At 51.6% G+C, this 25,842-nt stretch overlaps 1 protein-coding gene across 12 annotated transcripts in view; it reads left to right on the forward strand.

The window, feature by feature from the left end:
• The window catches only part of ATP11A (ATPase phospholipid transporting 11A), a 184,986-nt gene that overhangs the window by 128,665 nt on the left and 30,479 nt on the right, over positions 1–25,842 (forward strand). For all 12 annotated transcript variants that reach the window (XM_028837362.2, XM_028837361.2, XM_028837363.2 and 9 more), the window contains exons 9-17: positions 239–303; positions 1,243–1,324; positions 2,234–2,384; positions 3,409–3,606; positions 7,623–7,796; positions 9,064–9,227; positions 10,826–10,897; positions 12,320–12,393; positions 17,808–17,911. In XM_028837362.2, the coding sequence (XP_028693195.1) occupies positions 239–303; positions 1,243–1,324; positions 2,234–2,384; positions 3,409–3,606; positions 7,623–7,796; positions 9,064–9,227; positions 10,826–10,897; positions 12,320–12,393; positions 17,808–17,911 (1,084 nt within the window). The remainder of the gene's footprint in view (positions 1–238; positions 304–1,242; positions 1,325–2,233; positions 2,385–3,408; positions 3,607–7,622; positions 7,797–9,063; positions 9,228–10,825; positions 10,898–12,319; positions 12,394–17,807; positions 17,912–25,842) is intronic.

The raw sequence follows: 25,842 nt of genomic DNA on the forward strand, positions 1-25,842 counted from the left end.
AGGCCCTTGCCGCTACTCCTGGAGCCATGTGTTCGTCCCCCCCAAAGATAAGACTGCATGTGTTCACATGCACCTGGATTGACTTAATCATCTGAATATAAGCAAACCGCCGTGTACACCATCTCCTCGGAAAATGAGATCTGCTGAGCAAACGAGCGGGTTTCATGTCTGCATCTTGCCCCCGTCCTGCCCGCTTGCCTTCGTGTCCGCGTGGTTTCTGATCATCGTGTCTTTACAGGCCCTTAGGATCGGAAAACTTGCTGCTGAGAGGAGCTACACTGAAGAACACCGAGAAAATCTTTGGTAAATATTTAATTAATTATTCACCATTGCCTGTAACATTAACGATGCATGAAGCAAAGTTAAAACCCGCCGCGGAACCCTGAGAGCGTTTCTTGGCGCCTTGAGGTGCTGGAGGCTTTCTGGCCGCACAAGTTCTGTCCCACTGAGATTCGGATCAGTGAATAAGTGCGGTCCTGAAGCAGCAGCATCAGAGATTACGGCTTACGGATTAAGGCCTCTAGTTTTGGATTCAGAAACAGAAAGTTGCATCCCTGAAGGAATTTATGAAATTTAGTTGTGCAGGAAATTTCTTTCATGTCTGCATTTCTTGGCTAGGATCTCCCATTTCTTGTGGGTTATCGTCTGTTTTAGTCGAGGTAACTTTTGTGTGCCCCACTGTCAGAAAATGCTGTGCAGCTGTCCCTCAGTGTCCTTGGGGGACTGGTTCCAGGACGCCTGCAGATGTCAAAATCCATGGATGCCCAAGGCCCCTATTTGCATGTAGTGTACGCATGTCCACCCCTGTAGTTCACATCATCTTAGATTACTTCTAATACCTGCCACGATGTAAATTCTAGGTACGTAGTTACGCTCTACTGTTTTTATCATCTGTATTTTGTATCATTGTATTGTTATTTTTATTGGGGATTTTTTTCACATCTTTTCCATCCGCAGTTGGTAGAACCTGCAGATTTAGAACTCGTGGATATGGCAGGCCCGGTGTATATTAAGACGGGAACTCTTGAAAAATGAAGCATAGATTGCTTCCTACGCATGAGGAAAGGTCTTTATCCTAAGGAATCAAATGCTAGTGTTACGTGACTATGGACACTAGTTTGTGAAATTAAAAATAGGATTCACTTTACCCAAGAATTGGTTTTCCCCGCAGCTGTGTGTAACTCACCATAAGGCAAGACACACTTGTGCCCTGGTCATCACGCTTGCTTTTCCTCCCTGTAGGTGTGGCTATTTACACGGGCATGGAAACCAAGATGGCATTAAATTACCAATCGAAATCCCAGAAGCGGTCTGCCGTGGAAAAGTAAGGCTCCCTGCCCTGTCGCTGGACGCGCGTGATGGAAGTAGCTTCCTCTTGGCCTTGTTGGAGGTTCCTTTACCAATATACAGCATCTTAGTAACTGCAGAGCTGACCCTTCAGAGGGACTTTCTTATTTTGCAGTGAGGTGGACGGCCACACCCCTCCTTCCTGCGCTTTCTAACGCCTGGTACCAGGTTCATGGCAGGTCCAGTGTCCAACAGCTCCTCCCACCATTTCATGAAAAACTCCAAATGGGCTTAGTTTTAACTCTCAGATTTGGTTGAAACCATGCATTCTCTGCTATGGTTTTACGAAGAGCGAACAGAGTCATCTTTTCATTAAAGTCCTGATGATAAATACGTCGGGATGGTAGCTGAATTTGTACTGGAAAATAAAGGCTTCTTCCTGAGATCTGCTAAAACCTTAGTTAAGGATCTGTGCTTTTCCTGTACTGAGGACACTTCCTTTCAGAGTTATTTACTTTTCCTCGCCCTCCTTTCCTCCCTCCCTCTCTTCCTTCCTCTTTCCTTTCCCTTTCCTTTCCTTCCTTCCTTTACAGTGGTGGTTAGTCACCAAGTTTTGAACTAATTTGTTGATGCTTAATGGTAGAAATTGATTTCTGGATGTTCTTTTCAACGACGCAAGTCCAGGCAGTGCAGAGGCATTGTCCACAGTGTGCAGTGTGGCTGTGAGAAGCCCTCTCTCTCCTGCTTGTGGCACTTTTCCCCCCTTGGCTCTTACCTTTGGCCTCTAGGAGTATGTGCCAGGGACCATGGCATGGGCGCAGGTACAGAGGACCCACCGTGATGCGTTGAGGGCGAACGCATCACGGTGCCATTCCTGTTCTGTTTCTTCAAAGTGCAGAGCTCATTTCCTTGGGGACCAGTGATCACCTCTGTCCTTTTGTTTTAGATCGATGAATGCGTTCCTCATCGTGTACCTCTGCATTCTGATCAGCAAAGCCCTGATAAACACTGTGCTGAAATACGTGTGGCAGAGCGAGCCCTTTCGGGATGAGCCGTGGTATAATCAGAAAACGGAGTCAGAAAGACAGAGGAATCTGGTATGGACAATCACTGCCCTTGTATGATCCAAGGTGACCTGTGGGCCATTATTACGAAAATGTGGTGCAAGAAAAAAGATGAGAGTGAATTTACTGTAGGCAAAAAGCAGCCTTGATTGATTCAATCTCTGTGATAGATGCATTCAGTGAAATTTAAAGTCTCAGTGGACACCAACTGCTCCTGCCATCTTTGGATCTGGAAAGGTAGAGGTTCCCACAGTGAAATCATCAGGACAGTGCCTTAAATACTTGCACTGTGTCCTTTGTTTAGAGGGTGCTGAGTAAATGCTTGTTAATGATTACGAGATAAATGGCACATATTTGTGGTAAATACTTGGAAAAAAGGTCTACTCCCAGTCCAGAGCAGGGCTGTGTGCAAACCCAGATCCTGTCCACTGAGCCTAGAGTGGGGCCGTATGCAAACCCAGACTTGTGTTGACTGAGCCTAGAGCAGAGCCATATGCAAACCCAGATCCTGTCCACTGAGCCTAGAGCAGGGCCATGTGCAAACCCAGACCCATGTCCCCTCCGTCCAGAGTGGGGCTGTCTCTGCATCATCTGTCCCTCCCACAAAACTAACATGGCCCCACAGATCAGGATAAAAGTATACTGAAAAGTCATTTCACCAGGCTTAGTTTTTACATCTGTAGGTTATTACCAAGTAAGTTTGGTTGTAAGAGACTCAAAGAGATCCTGTGAATATGCGGAAGTAAAATTGCCACAGGTGTCTGGTGGGCATATCTCCTGTCACCGGCGCGTGTTTGTCTTAACTCATGATTTAATCTCCACTTGCTGGCAGGGCAGCCCTGCAGCTCAGCCCCTGGACCCGGCGGGTCCTGGTGCAGAGACCAGGTGACCCAGTGGCTGCCCCCCACCCATCGTCCTTGTCTTTGGACTCTGAAATCTTGTATTTAGTAGTAGCATTCGTATAACTTATGTGTAAGCCTGAGGTGTTAGAGCAGCGTGCTGGAGCCCTGCTGTCCCTCCTGGCGGAGGCGCTGACCCGCACCTTCTGCTCTCGCAGTTCCTCAGGGCGTTCACGGACTTCCTGGCCTTCATGGTCCTCTTTAACTACATCATCCCCGTGTCCATGTACGTCACGGTCGAGATGCAGAAGTTCCTCGGCTCTTACTTCATCACCTGGGACGAGGACATGTTTGACGAGGAGACTGGCGAGGGGCCTCTGGTGAACACGTCGGACCTCAACGAAGAGCTGGGACAGGTTGGTGTCTCCTGAGTCCTCTGCTGTGATTTATTAGCTTCTGGGTGAGTCTGCTTCACGTGCCTCAGGTCCTGTTACTGTCGTCTGAGCGTGGCTGTCCCTGGAGCTGGGGTAAGATAGCAGCAGGGTTGTTTTGAACCCTATGTATGAAACAGTCAGCAGTGCTATTATATTTACAACGGATGCAGAATTACCTGCACTCGCCGACTCCTGGAAACTCATCTGGAGCTTCCTGGGCAGAACCGCAGAACCCTTTCTGGGTGCAGATGTGAATCAGGGCTGGTGGGTAAAAGTGGCTTTGCCAGCCTTGCACTCACTTCTGCACCTGATATTCAAGTCTCATAGCAAGCTGGGTATTTTCACTTTAAAGATGAGTAAGCCAGACTTTCAGTGAGTTGGTTGATTGCAGAGAGTTCAGACGCCTCCGTTCAGATCCTGCTGCTGCGTGATGGCTGTGGGAGCTCAGGCTTCACTGCCACGCCTCGAGTCTCAGTCTGTGAAATGGGGATGATAACAGATGCTGGCCTTGCAGGATTGGGGTGTGGATGAAGTGAGATCATAGACACAAGGTGCACAGTGCAGAGTCTGGTGCGACCGCCGCCCTGCCGCCGCACCACCGGGAGGCACACACCAGACCTGCTGGCTTGGGAAGGGAGCTAGGGAAAGACCCATTCCCTGGGTGTCCCCAGCCTAGAGCGGTGACCTTCCCTACCTTCCCAGCCTTAACGTTGCAGAGTGCAGGGTTGCCAGAGCAGGTACCAGGAAAGGGTAATTGGTCTTTTCGGAAGAAATAGAAAGCAATTTTGAGGGGCATTTTAGCAAACAAGGCCACTTTATAGACCGGTAGCTGAAATCTCCATCTCCCTCCCAGATGACAGCCTGTAAATAGACTTAGACTCCGGCAGATACAGAGGCCTCTGTCTGCCTCCTGTGAGGAAGGTGGACAAACGGAAGGATCATGTTTTGCGTTTGATGAGTTTGACTTTTCAGTGTGTTCGTCCAGCGTGTCCCATACTCCTCACAGTGGTGTGTTGTCTCAGTCAGCAATGCGCAGACGCTGACTTAGTTGCTCAGTAGTCAGGTGCTTTTACCTAGGAATATTCTATCTCCTTTTCAACAATAGATGGTACATTTTGTGAGCTTCTGATAAGTTCATTGGGAAATAACTTTTTTCTGTGGCAAGGAAAGTGCCCAGCAGTGTTGAGTACAGCAGATTTCTTCTCTGCCCTCCTCCATCCGTCTGTCTGGAGTCCAGCAAAACAGAATATGATTTCTGTCATTCTTTCCTGACCAAAACCAGGCTCCAGCCTGGAGGCTGATCTCCCCACACACAGAGAAGTGTGTACTGTTGCTCACGGGGGGACACACTGAGGTCAAGACAGGTGGACAAGCCCAAAAGGCAGGTTCATCTGACCGCAGCTCCGTGGGTAAACGCCCATGCCCACCGTCGATGTGCAGTATGATAACATGACTTCTTTTGTATGTGTAGTAGAGATTCATCCACCACTCAAGTGTCTGTGTCTACGACGAAAACAACCATCTCCCATGGAGATCCTGTGCCAGAAGTGCTTTGTGCACCTTCTCTGTATCCTGTGTGTACTTTGTGCACCTTCTCTGTGTCCTGTGTGTACTTTGTGTACCTTCTCTGTGTCCTGTGTGCTCAGTGCCATTGCCTCTGTCCCGTGGAGATCCTGTGCCCAGCACTTTGTGCACCTTCTCTGTGTCCTGTGTGCTCAGTGCCATTGCCCTGTTTCTCAGATGAGAAACCGAGTCAGGAGCAGGCAGTGCCCTGTTCTACCAGGTAGTGTTGCCTCCTGAGCACGAGTGCCTTGGAACACAAATCCTGCCTCAGGCCGAGTTGAGCAGGCAGGCGTGCATTGTCTTTTGTTGTGAGAGCTGAGGGTGATGGCAGCATTGACCGTCTCTGGGCTTAGGGTTGACTGTCCCACCACCAGAAAAGAAAATTGCAGTCCAGGACCCCTGATGAACAAAGTGTAAAAATCCTCAGCAAAACACTAGCAAACCAATTCAGCACCACACAAAAGGATCATGCACCACCTGTGGGTTGCAAGGGTGGCTCGATGTGTGTGTAAATCAGTAAGTGTGGTGCATTACGTCAGCAAAATGAAGGACAAAACCGTATGATTATCTGTGATGCAGAAAAGGCATTTGACAAAATTCAGCATCCTTTCATGATAACATCTCTCAACAAATTAGGTGTAGAGGAATGTACCTCAATACAATAAAGGCCATAGATGAGAAACCCACAGCTGGCATTGGAGAAAAGCTGAAAGCGTGTCTTCACACACAATGGAGAAAAGGTGAAAGCTTTTCCTCTAAGATCAGAAAGAAGACAAGGCTGCCCACATTCACCCCTTCTGTTCGGCATAGCGCTGGAAGCTCTAGCCAGAGTAATGAGGCAAGAAAAAGAAATAAAAGGCATTCGTATAGGAAAGGAAGAAGTGAAATTGTTTGCTGATGACACAATCTTATATATAGAAAAGCCTAAAGATGCCAGCAAAAAGCTTTTAGAACTAATCAACAAATTTGCTAAATTTGCAGGATACAAAATCACCCAAAAGTCAGTAGTGATTCTATATACCAAACAACAAACTATTTGAAAAAGAAATCAAAGACTTTCACAAACTTGTTTAATATTAACAAAGCAAACAATCTTATCTCCGTGTCCTGAGCTAACAGAACTGACTGGATTTGTGTCCAGAGATTTCAAGCTTTTGTTTCCACGTTCTTGAAACTGGGATAATAACATGGTTGATGCATTCATCACAGTTGAAGATTAAATGAGGCGCTGCCCAGTGGCTGGACACTCTGAGTGGATAAGAACAACAAATGTTAAGCTCAACAGGAGGATAAACCAAAACCTCTTAACATTTGTTGTTTCGTTCTTACCCATTTTACCTTTTTAAAAATGTTTTTAGGGCCTGGCGTGGTGGCTCACGCCTGTAATCCCAGCACTTTGGGAGGCCGGGGTGGACGGATCGCCTGAGGTCAGGAGTTCAAGACCAGCCTGGCCAACATGGAGAAACCCCATCTCTACTAAAATTACAGAAATTAGCCAGGCGTGGTGGCACATGCCTGTAATCCCAGCTACTTGGGAGGCTGAGGCAGGAGAATTGCTTGAACCTGGGAAGCGGAGGTTGCAGTGAGCCGAGATCACACCACTGCACTCCAGCCTGGGCGACAGGGTGAGACTCCATCTCAAAAAAATAAATAAAAATAAAATTACTTTTGCGATTGAATAAGAGTTTATTCTGAGTTACTTTAAAATCCTGTGTAAGAAGGGTACACAGGTTGAATATCCATTGTCCAAAGTGCTTGGGAAAGAGGCGTCCCCATGGGCACGTCCGAACTCAGTCTCGAGATACTGCCGCTGTTCCAGAATTCCCACCTTCAGTTATTCACGATAAACATGTGACCCGTGAGCTTATCTAAAACCAGAGGTTAAGACGGGTTGTATCTTTAACACATATTACAATTTTCTCCGAGGTTTGTTTTGTCCTCATTCGCTTGAATTTTACCTTCTCAACCTTACATGGCATTGTGGGTTTTGACCTCCAAGACTTTAGATAGAGTAAGTTCGTCCTCTCCGTAGCCTTGGTTTTTATTGTTGTTAAGTAAGGTTCGGGACGACCCACTCACACTCTGTCTTCCCAAACAAATGGAGCCCTGGCCCCACCCGTGTCTCCTTCCGGGGAATGTGACTGTGAGACCACACTCTGTTTTGTCTGTTTTGCTCCCAACCCAGAGAAGGTGCCCCGAGGCCTCCCCACCCGTCCTGAATCGCACCTGCCAGGACTGCTGGGTCCTGCTGGACGCTGGGAAGAAGGATGGGGCGGGAGTGTGGCTCGGCCCGGTGAGGAGTCTGGGGGAAAACCTTTAGAAATCCACTGCCTATTCAAGTCGCAGTGGGAGCTGGGGAGGAAACAGCCGCTGTGTGTCTGGCTCGGAGACGGGCCTCCCTCAGAGCGTCCTGACTTGCTGTGCCCTGCCCGCAGGTGGAGTACATCTTCACGGACAAGACCGGCACCCTCACGGAGAACAACATGGAGTTCAAGGAGTGCTGCATCGAAGGCCACGTCTACGTGCCCCACGTCATCTGCAACGGGCAGGTCCTCCCAGAGTCCTCAGGAATCGACATGATTGACTCGTCCCCCAGCGTCAACGGGAGGGTAGGTGGCAGCCTCCACGCTGTCCAAGTGTGTGAGTGAGTGGGCGGCTGTGCGTGCATGTTGAGTCCACCCCTTTTCACTCGAGTGTCCAGGAAAATCCACCTCCTCTCTGTGGACTTCAGTGGGAGGGATGGTCAGAAAGTGCCATGTGTGCGGTGTCCCATTAGGACACATCTGCTCGGTGATACCCATGTTAGAATTGGTTCTGAAAACCGTAGAAGCAGGGCAAACACACATGCATGCACCCAGACACCGTGTGCACAGACACGCACACACACTCACATGCAGACACTCGCAGACACACACTCTCCCTGAGCCCCGTGTGCGCATGCTTACACACACATGTACTCATGCCCAGACACCGTGTGCACACACAGACACATACAAACGCACACACTCCCTGACACCATGTGCACACATGCTTACACATAGACACACACACCCAGACACCATGTGCACACACAGACACATGCACACACGCTCACACGCGGACATACACACATACTCACACATGCCCAGAAACCGTATGCACACACAGACACACTCACATGCAGACACACACATGCACTCTCACATACACCCCAAGTGCAGTGGCTCCAGATCTCAGCATCTCTGGGCAGGACTGGGGTCCCAGGCTGACACCATTCCTGAATTTTCCCACACACAGGGCAGCCTTGGGGATCAGGTCCCAGCTGGCTGTGGCCCTGAGCACATCTCTTCACCTTCCTGAATGCTGATTCTGCAGCTGCAGGCGCAGGATAATAGCTCCTGCTTCTTAGGGGGTTTCAGGGTGAACGTTACGATGTGAGTCAACAGCAGGAGTGCCACTGTCATGTCTAGTCTAACACATGCTTCGCTTAGGAGCATGTCCCCATCGCGCAGGCACCGGGGCGGAGGCACAGCCAGGGTCCAGCATGTTTGTGGATGTCTGTGTTCGCTGCACCGTGTGACTCAGTCTCCCTGGACGCTCGTGGTTGTTCGCCATTTCCGAGTGCACGTGAAGCCTCTGTGGTTTCTAAACGTGTTGGTGCTGAAGAACACACGCCTGTGTCAGTCTTCATCACCCGTCAATTTCAGTTACCACAGAGCGCTTGAGAATGATGGAAAGCCGTAATTCCATCCCACCGTATAACCCCTCACCGCCCGCAAGCTGCCTTCGCGGCTGCAGGGACCAAACCCCGCTTCGTGTTTTCTGTCTGTGCCTGTTTCCCTCTATCTTCAGTGGATGCATAGTGATTTGTGGGTTCTGGGAACTGCTTTTTCATAGGAGCGCGAGGAGCTGTTTTTCCGGGCCCTCTGTCTCTGCCACACTGTCCAGGTGAAAGATGATGACAGCGTGGACGGCCCCAGGAAGTCTCCAGACGGGGGGAAATCCTGTGTGTACATCTCATCCTCGCCCGACGAGGTGGCGCTGGTCGAAGGTGTCCAGAGGTACGTCTCGGGCCGAGGGTCTGCCTGGGTTTCCTGATGTGACTCAGCCCCACCCTGGCCCCAGTCAGGGACTTGCATCTGGAGGCATCCTCAGCCCCACCCCGTGCCCTGCACACTGAGCTCTGCTGCCTTTGCGCCCAGGTTCTGGGGACTCCCGTCCCTATATGAGCCCCTCCCACCGTGATAAGCAGTGTCTGGTCCCCAGCGCATGAGTCTTCAGCTCTGACTTTTTGTGGCTGGCTTTTCTTCCTGAGGTCTGCAGTAAGTTAGAGGTCATTCCAAATAACCACGGGCTTTGAAATATGGAAACAATCCTTCCTTTAACACAAATATCCCTCCTGCATCTCAGAAAACTGAAGCCCAGAGGCCCAGCAGCCTTCCCAGAGCCACAACCTGGGTGGGGCAGAGCAGAGCTAGTGCACGACCTCCCACCGCCCACCTTTTAAGCAAACGCTTGGAAAAATACTTTAGGCATTCCAGATACGTGGATAATTTCAACTCAGGGAAGCCGTTTTCAAATCCACCCAGCTCATGACTTCTGTAATACCGAATCTCCCCTCTCCAAAAGTAATAAACGGACACTGCCTTCAGGGACTGAGTGTGGTGAGAATCATGTTAGCGCTTCTCCCCTCATTACAGCCATGTTTTTGTTGCTGCTAAACTGATGTGTTTTCTCTGTGCAATTTGAGCAGCACAGATACGTCAGCAGTATCACTGGGGCCCTTCGTTCATGCGTAAACCCACACATGTGTAGGTGAGGCTTCCTGGAGCTGGGTTTCTCTCTTCTTGGAACACAAGTGCCCAGGAATGCCACTGCCTTCATCACAGGTGTTAGAAGTGAGGGCAGGCTGCCCTGCCCGCCTTTGAGACTTGTCCCCGCCCTGAAGCTTTTCCTCCAGCCGCTGCTCCCACCTGGGCTGGCCAGAGGCCTCCACTCCCATCCCCCTGGTGCTGCGATGATGGCCGCAGCTGTGCTGGGAAGCACGTCTGTCTCCCGGGTCCTCTGCTGGCCTCTCGCATCCCGAAGCCATGCTCTGTCTCTGCCATCCCAGCGGCTCCCACAAGGCCTTGAAGGTCGCTGACCCTCAGGCATGCAGGAGGAGGCATTGCACAGATGGGTGCACCACGTGCTGGCTGAAGGCCTGCGCTGGGCCTTGGTTCCCCGTTGTGACTCAAGGGGCTTGGTCTGGGGGTCACAGCCTCTCAGAGACCCTCTCCCTCTGGCATCGTGTTCTCTGCTCACCAGCAACAACAGAGCCCACGAATCAGTGAGCAAAGGTGTTATCGAAGCAAGGATTGCAGGCCATGTGCCCGCCACTGTCTGCTGGAGAACAATTAATACTGACAAGAAAGTGCCTCACTGCTGCGTACCAGGGAGGGCTGGGTTGGGCAGAAATTCTGTTGCTCTTGGAAGATTTTTTGAGATGGTAAATAAGTTCATAATGATAATTTCCTAACTTTATAATGCAGTTTATAATCTCTGTTTAACTGAAAGTATTTCTTTTTTGAAAAGAACGCTTTACCAAAATACAAAGCAAATAGTGCAAGAGGAACATCAGCATCTCAGATTCACCCTGAGGTTTCCCTTCGCATTGCAGACTTGGCTTTACCTACCTGAGGCTGAAGGACAATTACATGGAGGTATTAAACAGGGAGAACCACGTCGAAAGGTATGTGCAACTTGCCCTTAGATGTGAAGGGACTAAAGAATAAAGAATGTTCTTTATAAGGTTCTGTATTTGAGGGAAAAGACAAGTTCTCTATGTTCTCCCGCAGTTCGCTTCCTCTCCTTCCCAGTGACAGCCCGGGAATGTTACCAGATGTTCTGGAGAAGTGCTGGACCATTAGAGAAGGGCTTGGGTTCAGCCACAGGGTTGCTTCCCCTGGATGGTTTTTCTGAAATCTGACTCAATAAGCATGAATGTGCGGTCACCGTTCCAGCAAAGACACAAGATCTGGTGGTGACGACCTCAAAACACCTGGATTTTAAAATTTCATTCTTAGGGAAAATAAACTCCCCACTGGAAGGGAAAGGACAAACCCCTTGATTCGGCAGGGGCTCCCGGGCCCTCCACTGGCACCAGCTGTGCCCTCCCTACAGCTCCCTGGGCTTTCCGAGGTCTGGAGTGACCTGGGCCCTCCGCTGGCACCAGCTGTGCCCTCCCCACAGCTCCCTGGGCTTTCTGAGGTCTGGAGTGACCTGGGCCCTCCGCTGGCACCAGCTGTGCCCTCCCCACAGCTCCCTGGGCTTCCCGGGGTCCAGGGTGACCCGGGCCCTCTGCTGGCACTGGCTGTGCCGTCCTTACATCGCCCTGGGCTTCCCGGGCTCCAGGGTGACCCGGGCCCTCCACTGGCACCGGCTGTGCCCTCCCCACAGCGTCCTGGGCTTCCTGGGGGCCGCAAGTCACTGCTTTTGAGGCTCCGGGTTTGCAGCTGTGGAGGCGGTGAGATCGTGGACTAGATGAGACCCCCCGTCAGGGCTCTGCCGAGGAACCCCTGGCTCCGAACTGGGCTGGCACTGTGGCCAGAGCCCCTCCTCAGCTTCCCACTGAGTCCAAGGCCCTGAGGAGACTGAGGGGCGGCAGCAGGGGCTCCCAAACACTTCTGATGCTCCAGACGCCACACAGGTTTTCTGAGTCTTCCGGTAACAGGACGGCACCAGGCAAAACGCCAGTGTCCTTTGCTTTTTCCGTGGTTTTGATCTCTTAGGGTGATGCCGGTTCATTGGCAAGGATCCGAGCTCTGACACAACTTTGAGTCTGTTCACCAATGTTTAGGGAGGGAGTTGGTGCATAGGGAGCGTAGCCTGCTTGGCAGAATGTGAGCCCATGCCCTGGGTCGGGTGGGGACGTGGTGAGGAGCTGGTGCCACGGGGCCCAGACTCTGCCTCACTGGTACACCTACCACGTCCTTCAAATCCAGGCCTCTCAGGGCGTCCGTGTGAGGACAGCCCTCACCCAGCGGCCCTCGTGTGTCCCCTGACGAGGGGCCAGGGTGCCCCAGCCATTCTGCTGCGGAGAGCTTCGCAGCTACCAGATGGAATCGCGTGAGGACCCACGTGGACAGTGTGACCCTCTGCGTTTCTCTTTCAGGTTTGAATTGCTGGAAATTTTAAGTTTTGACTCAGTTAGAAGGAGAATGAGTGTAATTGTAAAATCCGCTACAGGTAAAATTTCTTTTTCTTTTATTAAGTTATACATGGTGGTTGTGTTTTATTCTGATAACTAAATTCTACAGGACCTTTAAGGATTTAGCGTTTAAGAATGATTTGTTCTTTTTTAAAAGAGTATAGACAGATCCTCTCAAAATGCTATTTTTTTATTTTTAAAAAGTGAAACATTTCTGAAATGCTCAGGAGGGAGTCCTGGGCTAAACACCCGGCACCCTTGCTCTGTCCATCTTTTAGTGTCGAGCTGGGGACACTTTACTGTTGAAAATTGCTTAACTGCATTTGTGAGTGTTTCTCTGCCCATCCCTACCCCCACCCGCTTTTCTCCATGCAGAGCTAAATGACATAAAATGTTTTTAAATAACCACTTTCAAGGAAAAGGTAGTGTGGGTTTGCAAATGTATCTGTAATAATGTTCAAAATTGCAAAGTGAGCTTTGTTGATTGGCGGTTGCCGTAACAGTGTGTCTGTGAGAACAGCACACTCGGTTTGTGCTCCGGAAAGCTGGGGTGAGCAGTGGCGGGGCGCAGTCAGGGCCCTGTGGCCGCCGTGATGTTTTGGTGACCCACATGGGTGGGCACTCTCCTGGTCCCCCCACTCTGACCTGTGGCTGCCCCTGTCCTGGACAATTCCCTCTCCAGTCCAGGTGGACACGTCTGTGGTCCCCTGACCTCCCTGTAAGGGACCCTCCCCGGCACTTTGCATCCCCCATGCACAGGTGGACGACCTCGTCTCCCCCCACTCTCACCAGGTCACGTGGGATATGACATGTGCCACAGGTCACTCAACAGCGCAGCCCCTCAGGCTCCCGCCCACAGTGCTGAGGCTCGAAGGCGTGGGCACCCCTGGCTGTTTGCCCTGGACAGGCAGGGCCCATGGGCTCCGTCTGCAGGGGCCACCCCTTTGCGTGGCCATCGCTTCCTAAGAGCTCCCACCCGCCGGTGCTGAGCTTCTCCCAGCGTCCCCTCTGAGGCTCTCACCCACCTTCATCGCCAGACTGTCCCTAAGTGTCCCCAGAGGGCACTGCGCGCACCCCCCACAGTGGCCTCATTCCCTGCTGCCTGCAGTGCTTTCCCATAGCAAAGGCCTTTCACCCATCTGTCCTTTCCACGGACGGCTCAGGAAGCCTCTCCCGGCCCTCAGCCCCACAGCCGCGTGCGGGACGTTGCCCTGTGGTGGGGCTGTCCGTCCGTCCGTCTGCGGCCGCCGGCAGCCCGCACGCATCCCGAACGCAGAACCGATGCTCTTCTCAGCAACACGCTCACGTCACGCCACCCTCCACCGAGTGCTCCCAAATCCTGTGCCCTTGAGAGCCCAGCATCGGAGCGGGGCTTTGTCGAGAGCTGTGGGATCTCACTCTTCATTGTTTCCTAAAACCGGACAATCCCAGGTTGCATTTAGCTCTTTGGGAAGATGCCTGGCAAACAACCAAACAGCCGCTCCCAGGAACCAGACAGACTCCGTGCGGAGAGCTCCGTGCAGCATCTTCCTAAGACGGCCGAGTCTCACTTTAGCACAGAGTAGATGGAGCAGGGCCTTCATCAGAGCCGTCGGGCTCGCTTCTGATCAGGACCCTGGTGCCTCACTTTCTAAGCCCTGGAAGGAGCTGTGGGGGGCGGTGTGGCTCTCAGTGATGCCCTGTGAGTCATAGCGGCTCCGGGGTGGGCAGTAGCCTCAGGAGGGTGCCGTTGCTGCTCTGGGGGCTGCCACCTGCCTCCGCTGGTTCCTTAGACACAGTCCCGCCGCATCACCTCTGAGACATGCTGTCGAACGTGGGACGAATCCGGGCTCCACAGTGAGACGTCCACTGATGGTCACAGGACGAGGAACCGTCTGTGTGTGAATGTTGCCAGGACTCCCGTGAAGACCTTCTGCCAGCTGCACCATGGGATCAGCAGGACGGGGTCTGAGAACAGATTCCAATGCGTGAGACCTCTGTGTGTCGGAGCCCTTCCCCCCGGCTCGGATGAGGCGCGGTCCTGAGAGTCTCAGCCACTTGGAGTTATCTGCAATAAACGCATCCTGGGTAGGAAGTTCCTGGTCCATCCCATCACGCGGTTTTCCCTGTAGAAGTCGAATCTAGCTGTTGAGCCGTGACTGGAACATGCTGCCCGTGACTTGCGGGGCTGACCACAGTGCCCAAGAAGGCAAGCATCAGCCACCCTGGAGCTGCCCCTGCCACGCGCTTGGCCGCCCCTGCCTCACACTCACAAAGGGTATTTGCTGCATCCTGAATGCCCAAGACCTCAGGGCTCATGTTGTGGGCTACGCCGCAGAATCTTTGTAAATAACTTCTGTTACCATCAAAAGGCTGAAGAGCTACTGGATCACTTGAAGAATCCAGGTTGGAGGCATTTGTGCCATGAGAATATTCCCATCCGCACGGGGACGCTTGTGGGCCTCCTAGGGCCTCTCTGAGGAACTGAGAACTTGCAGGAGAGACTGCCCTGCTGTCTGAAGCCAGCCGCTCATCAGTTACTTTGAAGAGAAGCTTGAATATGTAATTAAGCAAGGTGTTCTGTAAGTGGTAATCCTCCCTGGAGAGGCACACTAATTGCACTGGAGTTCTGCCTGCTGGGCGGGGAGACCCGGCAGCCAGCTCACAGCCCGTGTTTCCCCCTGGGCTCAGCCCTGCGTGGGGGTGCGGCTGTCGGAGCCGGATCTCAGTGTTGGGGGGCTGGGCAGCCCCAACAGGGGCCTCCCATTTTCGGATGTCTGTACCTCAGTCATGTGCTTTCCTGGGATTCTCCGCAGTGGAATTTTGAGGGAGGACTTGGAAGTCACAGGCTGCTCGGCTGCATCAGGCACTCCCTTTCAAAGGGAGATGTGAAGTCTTTCTCTTTGGGGGGATCCTGCGGATGCTCACTGCACCCCAGGTAAGATGCACGCAGTCCATGGAACACCGACTTGAAAGAAGAAAGGGAGAGTACGTAAGCATATTCATCTATGAAAAAGAAAAGCAGAAAAGACGAAAGAGAAGAAGGAAAGTCCTAACCGTGCACCCTCCTAGAGCTCCTCTGGGAGCAGCTTCCTTGGTGCCCTGTTTTCCAGCCATTTCGAGGACATTTGCTGTCATGCCTGGCTTTCCATGTCCTTGAGCTCGTCTGTGAGACCCAGTGAGAGACCCCCCACCATGGGCTCAAACTGAGGTTCTGTAGCCCTTTCTCTTCTCCAAATGGCACTAAGCCCTTCTTGGTCCTGGAGGGGACAGCCACCAACCATGGCTGCACCTGCGACACAGCCCGGCTGTCTTGGGAACAGGATCCTGTGTGTTCGGTCGCGTCACCTGCGTGTGCACGGCTCTGCAAAGCAGCTGCAAAACACGGTCTTCTGTTGCTCGTTGTAGATTAACTTTTGCTCTGTCCTCTGGGTTTTTTTATTCCAAGGCTGTTCCTGACCAACTCTTCAGGCTGAAGGTGTCCTGTGTCTTACAGCAGAATTCACAAGCTGAAACAGTGGGAAAGTTAAGCCATTCACATGCTCTTGGCATGAGTTGTGAGCCATGAAACATGAATTTTCTAGTAAAAAATGTGCTGCTGTTCAAGAATGCATCATTATGTCATCTGGACCATCGTTATTCTAAACTGCATCTGATGACACCACAGCATTGGCTGGAAACCGTGGGAGTCGGGAAATGGCTCCGACATCGGCTGGGTGGTTTAACCCCCGGGCCCTGCTTTTCTGTGCTAAGCAACTGAGACTCCGTGGTCACACCTGTGCAGTTCTGCAGGGGTCCTCCAGGTTCCAGCTCTCAGCCTCAGCCTGCTCACTCCCCTGTCCCCACCATCCCCCACCTGCTCACTCTCCCATCCCCTGTAGCCTCAGCCTCCCATCTCCTCCAGCCTCAGCCTCCCCACTCTCCCATCCCCTCCAGCCTCAGCCTCCCCACTCTCCCGTCCCCTCCATCCCCCACCTGCTCACTCTCCCATCTCCTCCAGCCTCAGCCTCTCGACCCTCCCGTCCCCTCCATCCCCCACCTGCTCACTCTCCCATCCCCTCTAGCCTCAGCCTCCCATCCCCTCCAGCCTCAGACTCCCCACTCTCCCGTCCCCTCCATCCCCTACCTGCTCATTCTTCCGTCCCCTCCATCCCCCACCTGCTCACTCTCCCGTGCCCTCCAGCCTCAGCCTCCCCACTCTCCTGTGCCCTCCGTCCCCCACCTGCTCACTGTCCCGCACCCTCCAGCCTCAGCCTCCATCCTCTCCCATGCCCTCCAGCCTTTGCTCGGCACCGGTTTGCTCCGTGTATTGGCAACACCCGCATCACCAGGTGCCATCCTCTCTGGCTGCAGGTTGGCAGTCACCTCAGCCACGTGAGCGTCAGGTGTAGCCGTGTTCCACGGCTTCCCTGTCGGTGTCTCAGGAGTTAGCGCTTCCTGGGATCCCGGAAGGAAGGCAACGTGGACCTGTTCCTACTCCTGAGTCCTTGTCCAAGCGCCAGGCCTTGGATCCGGGTCGTCAGCCTAGGAGCGTCCCCTCCCCACGTCCCTCCCACCACCCCCCTGGGGACCACTGCCTGCCCACCCTGGGGCCCTCTGGATTTGGTCCCCGATAGACTTCCCGAGGGACCTCAGTGTCTAGGGGTCTCAGGGCTCTCTCTGCGCTGCTGGGAGCTGGGCATGGAGCTTCCTAAGCGTGCCGCTCAGGCTGCTGTGGTGCTTCTCCCACCCTGCCGTCGCCGAGATGGAGTACCGTGGCGTTTTCCTGCGCCCAGGCACAAACCAGCCACCTGGCAGAATGCCACGTGGCTTCGCAGACCAGGGGATGCTTCAGGAGCAAAGGGGGCTCTGTGTGTCGGGAGCAGGTCACATCACGGCAGAGCTGTCATGGCCTTTGCTGCGTGCTGCAGTGCCTGAAAGAGAAACTCGCTTTATCCGAGGCCTGAGAAGCCCGCGTTCACGGCACAAGTACGGCCACAGCAGTCGCAGTGTTACGGGAGGCGTGGGAAGAAATGACGCAACATTTCCTGTGACTCTTCCAAGTTTGGGGGTGGCCCGGCGGCCTCGCTCTGCGTGAGGACACATGGCTCTCCGAAGGGGATTTGTGTTCACCTTCCAGCATTTCAGAAACCATGACCCGCTTTGGGTCACCCCAGCCCCCGTCCCGAGGGCGTTTTATCCCCTTTTGTGTCTTTCCTAGAGAAAAGAGAGGCCCGGAGCCAAGTTCTTTTCCTGGTTCCCGCCTTTCCTGTGAGATGTCTAGGGTTGTAGGAACAAAACGAGGCTTCGGAGGTAATCTGTAGGTTTTATTTTTTTCCTGACTGTAACATGTTAACTGATACATTAAAATCTTTTTTAAAAAGGTTTCCACACCGCAATCCCGGTTGTTGGTTTTTTAATAATGGCATAATTTTAAAAATAATCTAGTCTTCCCCATATTGTGATTAAACTCCTCGTTTTTCTCATTTTGTAGGAGAAATTTATCTGTTTTGCAAAGGAGCAGATTCTTCGATATTCCCCCGAGTGATAGAAGGCAAAGTCGACCAGATCCGAGCCAGAGTGGAGCGGAACGCAGTGGTGAGAGCCGGGCTGGGGAGGGCCTCGTGGCAGTCAGCACCCCTGTTGTCAGGAAGGAATTCCATGTGCCACAGGTTCCTGGCTGGGAATGGTGTATTGTATCCCCTGGGGAATGTTCAGAAATAAGGGGGGCCAGATGCAGACAGACAGGCAACTTCGGCCGACATCTACCCCAAGGGGCCTCCAGTGCCCAGCCAGGCGCAGGCCGTCTCCTCCCCAGCCTTGCAACAGGGTTTTATTTCGGGGTGGGTGCGAGGTTGGTTGATTGATGTTTTGGGGAGTCAGAATTAGCACGTTTGTGGTCCTTGTATTGGAGCAAAAAGGTCTTTGTCTTGACGTTTCTAGTGATTTGCTTCAAAACAAGTCAGTGCTTTCATTTTCTGTTGTGACATCACCTGTTCGGGTTTCTTTCCCCATCTGGGTCTTCAGCCTGTACGATAAGGTTTCTTTCCACCACTTCTTGTGTAGCATTGCCCAGCGGCCCGCACACCTGAGCTTGCCACTCTGCGGGTCTGGCTTTCTCTCTTTGGGGCTGCTGCAGTAGGGGGATGGCCTGAGTGTCTCTCACAGCAGGGCCTCCCCTCCCCGTCAGACATGTGGCTCGGATGGATGCACTCCCTCCCGTCAGACGCCGTAACACTGGGCGACGCGTGGCTGGGTGACGCGTGGCTGGGTGACACGTGGCTGGGTGGACGCGCTCCCTCCCGTCAGACGCCCTAACACTGGGCAACGCGTGGCTAGGTGACGCGTGGCTGGGTGACGTGTGGCTGGGTGGATGCGCTCCCTCTGCTCTCCATATGGCTGCTTTGTGCCACGGCGTCTGCACCCTTCTCCCGATGCCACCCTGGGGTCTTCTCCCTCACTCCAGCCCAGGGCAGCCCCTCGTCTCACACCGTCTTCATCTTTTCATGAGAAGGAAACGGTGACTGACAGGCTCTCCTCCCAGAGGTCCAAAATGACGCTGGCCGGAATGGCTACGCACTGGGAACAAGACTTCCAAGGCTGGCTCAGCTCCAAAGAAGGCTGAGCCAAGAGAACCTCGGACTAGAGGCCATAGTGCTCAGCGCTGCCTTCACTTACATTTGTGAATAAAGCAGCCTTTGTCCTCACTGTCAGTCTCAACACTTGATTACTGCAGATGTCAGAGCGTTAAGAATTGCCGCTGATGGACAGGAGCCCTTTCACGTGTGAGCCTGTGCTTGCAGCAGCCAGAGCGGCTCTGAACTGTGTGGAATGCTGTCAATGTGCAGATCATTCACCTTTAAGTTGCTGTTAAAACAACAACTAACACTACAAAGTAGCTGCCTTGGAACCAACAGGAATCCATAAATCAGCAGCAGGTTTAGGATTGTTGAACTTCTCCGAGCGGGATCCGCAGAATAATAGCACTGACTTCCTCCAGCCACAGAGTTGCGGCATGAAAGCCGAGCAGGTTCCTCTGAGTAGCACAAGCGTCCTTCTCATGGATTGTGAATTGTGATGATTTTAAAGTCCATTTGCCGCATGTTTCAAAAAGCCTTCTTGAGATGTAATTGCCATACATTCATCTATACACATTTAAAATGCGACAGCAGCAAGGGCGTTGACACACGAATGCACACGTGGAAGCGTTGCCTGTTGGGACGGGGACGCTTCCCTCACCCCAGAGACTGTCTCGCGCCCTCATATTCCCATCCCTGCCAACTCCCACCCACTGCAGACCACCGCTCCACTCGCCATCACTACCGATTCGTGTCCACCTTCTGGAGCTTCCTATCGGCAGAATCACAAAAGGTGGCTGTTTCATCCAGCGTCTTTCACTCCCATAACTGCTGAGACTCGGCCATGTGGGCCTGTTCATTTCTGTTGTGATGAACAGCAGCACTCATTTGGTTGCCAAGTGCTAGCGGTACTAGTCCAAGTGCTGGGCACTAGCGGTACTAACCAGTCCAGTTGCCGGGCGCTAGTGATACTAGCCAGTCCATTTGCCAGGCACTAGCAGTACTAATCAGTCCAGTTGCCAGCGGCTAGCAGTACTAGTCCAGTTACCGGGCACAAGCCATAGTAACCAGTCCAGTTGCCGGGCACTAGCAGTACTAGTCCAAGTGCCAGGCACCAGTGGTACTAACCAGTCCAGTTGCCAGTGCTAGTGGTCCTGACCAGTCCAGTTGCTGGGCACTAGCGGTACTGACCAGTCCAGTTGCCAGTGCTAGTAGTACTAATCCAAGTGCCAGGCACCAGCGGTACTAACCAGTCCAGTTTCCAGGCACTAGTAGTACTAGTCCAGTTGCTGGGCACTAGTGGTACTAACCAGTCCAGTTGCTGGGCACTAGTGATACCAGTCCAGTTGCTGGGCAGTAGCGGTACTAACCAGTCCAGTTGCTAGGCACTAGTGGTACTAACCAGTCCAGTTGCCAGGCCCTAGTGGTACTAACCAGTCCCGTTGCTGGGCACTAGTGATACCAGTCCAGTTGCTGGGCACTGGCACTACTAGTCCAGTTACTGGGCAGTAGCAGTATTAACCAGTCCAGTTGCTGGGCACTAGCAGTACTAACCAGTTTAGTTACGAGGTGCTAGCAGTACTAACCAGTCCAGTTGCCAGCACTAGTGGTACTAACCAGTCCAGTTACCAGGCACTAGCGGTACTGTTCAGTCCAGTTGCCAGGACTAGTGGCACTAACCAGTTGCTGGCACTAGCGGTACTAACCAGTCCAGTTGCCGGCACTAGCGGTACTAACCAGTCCAGTTGCCGGCACTGGCGGTACTAACCAGTCCAGTTGCCGGCACTGGCGGTACTAACCAGTCCAGTTGCCGGCACTGGCAATACTAACCAGTCCAGTTGCCGGCACTGGCGGTACTAACCAGTCCAGTTGCCGGCACTGGCGGTACTAACCAGTCCAGTTGCCGGCACTAGCGGTACTAGTTCATTTGCCGAGCACTTGCAGTATTGGTTTTTTCTATGGATGGCAGTTTCTTGATTCTTCCGCCTGTTGGCGGACATGGATTGTTTCCATTTGGGGCTGTTGCGGAAGCAGCTGCTGGAGGTCGCCTGCTCTGCGTGTCTGGGGCTGGTCCGATGTGACCTTTTCTCCTGGGGACCCTGCTGTCACAGCGTCTGCATTTCTCTGTCCACAGCTTCCCTTTTCTGGCTGCTTTGGAGGTGTTTCGTGATGGGATGCGTTTGTGGGGTAATGTGTTTCTTTGCTCAGCAGCCTTGAGCATCTTGAACCTGTGGAGTTTCATCAAGTTTAAAATTTTTCAGCAATTATTCTACAGATATTTTTCTTCCCCACTCCGTTTCAGCAGTTCCAGTGACCCATGTACTCGACTCCCGAACGTTGTCTCATTGCTTACGAAGGCTTTTCCCTTTAAGTTTTTCCACGTGTCATTAGAGACAGTTTCTGTTGCCACGTCACGAATCTTTTCCACGCAGCGTCTAACCTGTCAGCGCCCCACGCAGGGCACCCCTCCCCTCAGACGTCGGAGTTTTCATGTCTAGAAATTCCGCCAGCATGTTTTGTATCCTCATTCCCCTGCTTAACATGGGGCGTGTGTGATCCAGTGGCGGTGACTGTTTAAATCCTCCTCGCTAACGGCACCCCTGCTGCCAGCTCTGGGCCAGCCACAGCGGTTGCACAATCCCCTTGTTTGGGGCAGGGACGGTGCCCCTGCATGCTAGCGGCCTGTGAGCTTTGTTGGATTCTGGGTATCATGGTCCTCCTGGAGATCTTAAATCTTGTTCTGGGGCGCAGCTGAGTTCCTGGGAAGCCCTTTCTGTTGCTTTCAGGCCACGCCTTCACGATGTCCAGCAGACCCACAGCAGTGCCTGCCCCGGGTGGTGCTCCCCAGCCTGCCAGGCCCCGAGCGCTGTGCCTGGCGAGTGGCCGTGCCTCCTGGCAGCAGGCTGTCCCACCCTCCTCCTAATGGCTTGTTCCTGGCTTCCAGGAGCTTCCTCACAACTGCAGGTGCCAGAGGGGGCCATCCACAGCCTCTGGCATCCACTCATCCTGGGAATTCTGATGCTTGTTCCCTTGACGCCCAGGTCTGCCCCGTAACTCAGGGAATTCACCGGCTCCGGCTTCGTTCCCCTGCCCAAGCCTTGGCCTGGAAGCTCTCCGGGTAGTGAGCTGGGTCTGGGTAGTGAGCTGGGCACTTGTAGGGCCCCCTCGGTTGGCAGCATTTATTTTGAAATAATTACAGATTTAGGAGAAGTGACAATAAGTAAAGAGACAGTCCAGAGGGGCCTGTGTGTCCTTCGAGTCCAGTTGATTTCTCCTTTCGGTGGTTGTGCTTGCTGTCAGCGCACGTCGAGGAAACCGCTGTGAAATCCAGGATGATGAAGATTAGCCACTGCTGTGTGTTTTTCTATAAGTTTTCTAGTTTTAGCTCTTAAATTTAGGAGTGTAGTCCTTGTTTGGCTAATTTTTGCATCTTTCGTAAAGGGAGGGTCCTACTTGGTGCCCCTGTGTATGGTTGTCCAGTTTTCCTGGCACCGTTTGCTGAAGACTGTCCTCTCCCACTGAGTGATCCTGACACCCTTGCTGAAGACTGTCCTCTCCCACTGAGTGATCCTGACACCCTTGCTGAAGACTGTCCTCTCCCACTGAGTGATCCTGACACCCTTGCTGAAGACTGTCCTCTCCCACTGAGTGATCCTGACACCCTTGCTGAAAAGCATTTGACCACTTACCTGGAGGTTTATTTCTGGGCTGTCTGTTCCATCCCATTCTCTCTACGTCTGTCTTTATCCCAGTTCCCACTGTTTTGATTACTGTCAGTTTCTAGCAGGCTTTGAAACCAGGTTGTGCGAGTCTTTCAAATTTGTTCTTCTTTTGTAAAATGGTTTGGCTATTCTGAGATTTAATAGGAATTTTAGGATGGGCTTTTTCATTTGTGCAGAAAATGCCACTGGGGGCCAGGTACGGTGGCTCATACTTGTAATTCCAGCATTTTGGGAGGCTGAGGCAGAAGGATCACTTGAGGCCAGAAGTTTGAGACCAGTCTGGGAAACATAGCAAGACCCTGTCTCTACAAAACATACACAAGGAAAATCAGCCGGGGTGGTGGCACACACCTGTGGTCCTAGCCACCAGGCAGGATGAGGTAGAAGGATTGCTTGAGCACAGAAGTTTAAAGCAGCGGTGAGCCACGATGGCACCACTGCATGTTACCATGGGTAACTGAGTAAGACCCTGTCTCAAAAAAAAAGGAAACGGAGGGAGGGCGGGAGGGAGGAGCCCTTGGGATGTTGATAGGGATTTCGTTTAATCAGTAGATCACTTTGGGTAGCGTTGTCATCTTAACAATGTTAAGTCTTCCAATCCATGAACATGGGATATCTTTCCATTTATTTAGGTATTATATAATTTATTTCAGCAAACTTTGGTATTTTTCAGCCTCGAGTCTTTCACCTCTTTGGTTAAATTTATTCCTAAGTATTTTACTCTTGTTGATGTGATTATAAGTGAATTTTTTTTTAATTTCCTTTTCAGATTTTTCATTGGTAGTGTATAGAAATGCCACTAGTTTTCATGTGTTGACTTTGTACCATGTGTCTTTGCTGAATTCAGTTAGTAGGGGGGGCACATTCTTCATGGTCTTCTAGATATAGGATCGTGTCGTCTGCAAATCGGCCTTAGAAAGACATTCTTTCTAATGTGGAAACTTCCTTTTTCTCTTCATAGCCTGATCCTCTCACTAGAGCGTCTAATACTCTGTTGAATAGAAGTGGCAAAAGCGGGCATCCCTGTCTTGTTTTGATCCTGGAAAGCTTTCAGTCCTTCACCGTGGAGGGTGATGTGAGCTGTAGGTTTTTCTTTCTTCTTCTTCTTTTTTTTTTTTTTTTTTTTTTTTTTTTGAGACAGAGTTTTGCTCTTATTGCCCAGGCTGGAGTGCAATGGCGCGATCTCGGCTCACTGCAACCTCTGCCTCCTGGGTTTAAGCAATTCTTTTGCCTCAGCCTCCTGAGTAGCTGGGATTACAGGCATGCACCACCACACCTGGCTAATTTTTGTATTTTTAGTAGACACGGGGTTTCACCACACTGGCCGAGCTGGTCTTGAATTCCTGACCTCAGGTGATCCGCCCACCTCGGCCTCCCAAAGTGCTGGGATTACAGGCGTGAGTCACTGCACTCAGCTGGGTTTTTCACTTAAGTGATTTTTACCACGATGAGGAGGTTTCTTCTCTACCCAGTTTATTAAATGATTTTATCACCAAAAGGGGCTGGATTTTTTTCAAATGCCTTTTCTGCATCAGTTGAGATGATCATGTGGGATTTTCCCTTTCATTCTATTAATGTCATATATTGCGTTGACTTTCATATGCTGACTCACTTTTGCATTCCTGGAATAAACCCCACTTGGTTGTGGTGTAGGATCCTTTCAATGTGCCATTGGATTCAGTTTGCTAGTATTTTGTTGAGGATATTTGCATCTATATTTCTAAGGGATATTGTTCTGCAGTTTTCTTGTAGTGTATTTATCTGGCTTTGTTTTATGTGCTGTGTCCAGGGTTTTTGTAGCACTTAGCAGGAGGAATAGAGAAAAGTATTTCTGTTCTGTGTTACCACAAGAGAAAATCCCTGATTGACTTTTAAAAGCAGAAACATTTATTTCCAAAAGCTTCTGCTTACCACTCACAGCAACCTAAGTTCTGGGGCCACTCTGGGTTATTATCCTATAAAACCATTTTCTTGTTATGCAGTTTTTCCGGTTTCAGACTGAAGCTGTATATGTTGTATGTTTTATTGCCTCTTAGGAAAAGTCAGAGAATTCGTTCTGCAATTCGCATTTATGTCTCCAATCTGTACCTTGATCACCAGGTGCATAAAAGGTCTAATTTCAGCCACTTACTTATTCAGCAAAAGTTGTTGGGTTTGGGCTGTGTGCTAGGGATTCAGTGATGAAGTCAGACACAGTGCCCACAGCCAGAGAACCCAGCGCCTAACAATAGAGGCAAACCCATGAGCAGAAAGCTGCAAGGTCGTGTGCTCAGCAGGAGGTGAGGCTGGGGCGGCTGAGCAGTGTTTGTTCAGTGCTGCTTTCCTCTGAGACAGGTCCACTGGCTTCTCACTTATTCTTGACCAGGAGACAATATCTGGAGGATGGGAAGGAAGGCGTTCAAGAGTGTTCCTAGAGAACAGGACTCAGGCACACATAGACCCTGTCTTGTGTTCTCACTTCTTCAACTCCCCCTTTCTCCTTCTGGCTTTTGAGAGCTCAAGGGCCATGAGAGCCATTGACCCGGTGGCAATTCTGTCCTTCACACGAATTAAGAGGTCTGGAACTGGTGATAAATACGAGCCTTCCCTGAGAGTTAGGGGACGCTTCATCTCATATAATGGAAAACATTGATTAAACTCTTAAAAACTAGCATTCTCTCAGATTTTAAAATGGTTATTTGGGAGGATTGTGGTTCTTTTACTCTCAGCAGGGCTGGGGCTGAAGGAGCAGGGAAAAGGGAAGGGAAACACCCTAGATCATCCGGTAAACCTCTGTGACGGTCGCCCTCAGCAGCCTTGACTGACGGAATGAAGAGGTTCATCTGTGAACCGCCCCCTTGTGGCCGCTTCAGCCTCTGCCCCCCTTCCTTGTGTCTTGCTGGTGGCGGCTGCATCCTCTCTGTGTGGTGACATCCAGAGTCGTGATCACAGTAAAGAATGTGTGATTCTTAATTTCTTATGTTCCCGTGCAACCAATGATTTTCATAAATAACCTGGCAGGTTTCCTTCATTGTGAAAGAACAACCACCTTACAAACTTCTCGCATAAAACATGGTTACTTTAGAAATATCACTTGATATTGCCCGTAAAATTACAAGTGATTATCCTTAAAAAAAGGTTCAATTTAACTCTGCATTTGTCAAAGTAAAGGAATGAAGTTTATCTTTTGGTAGATGACCCTGATTTCTGTTACCGATTTCCAGGCTTTCTAGTCTGTGATCCATATGCT

The sequence above is a fragment of the Macaca mulatta genome, chromosome 17, assembly GCF_049350105.2.
Source record: "Macaca mulatta isolate MMU2019108-1 chromosome 17, T2T-MMU8v2.0, whole genome shotgun sequence".
In the NCBI taxonomy this organism is placed as follows: Eukaryota; Metazoa; Chordata; class Mammalia; order Primates; family Cercopithecidae; genus Macaca; species Macaca mulatta.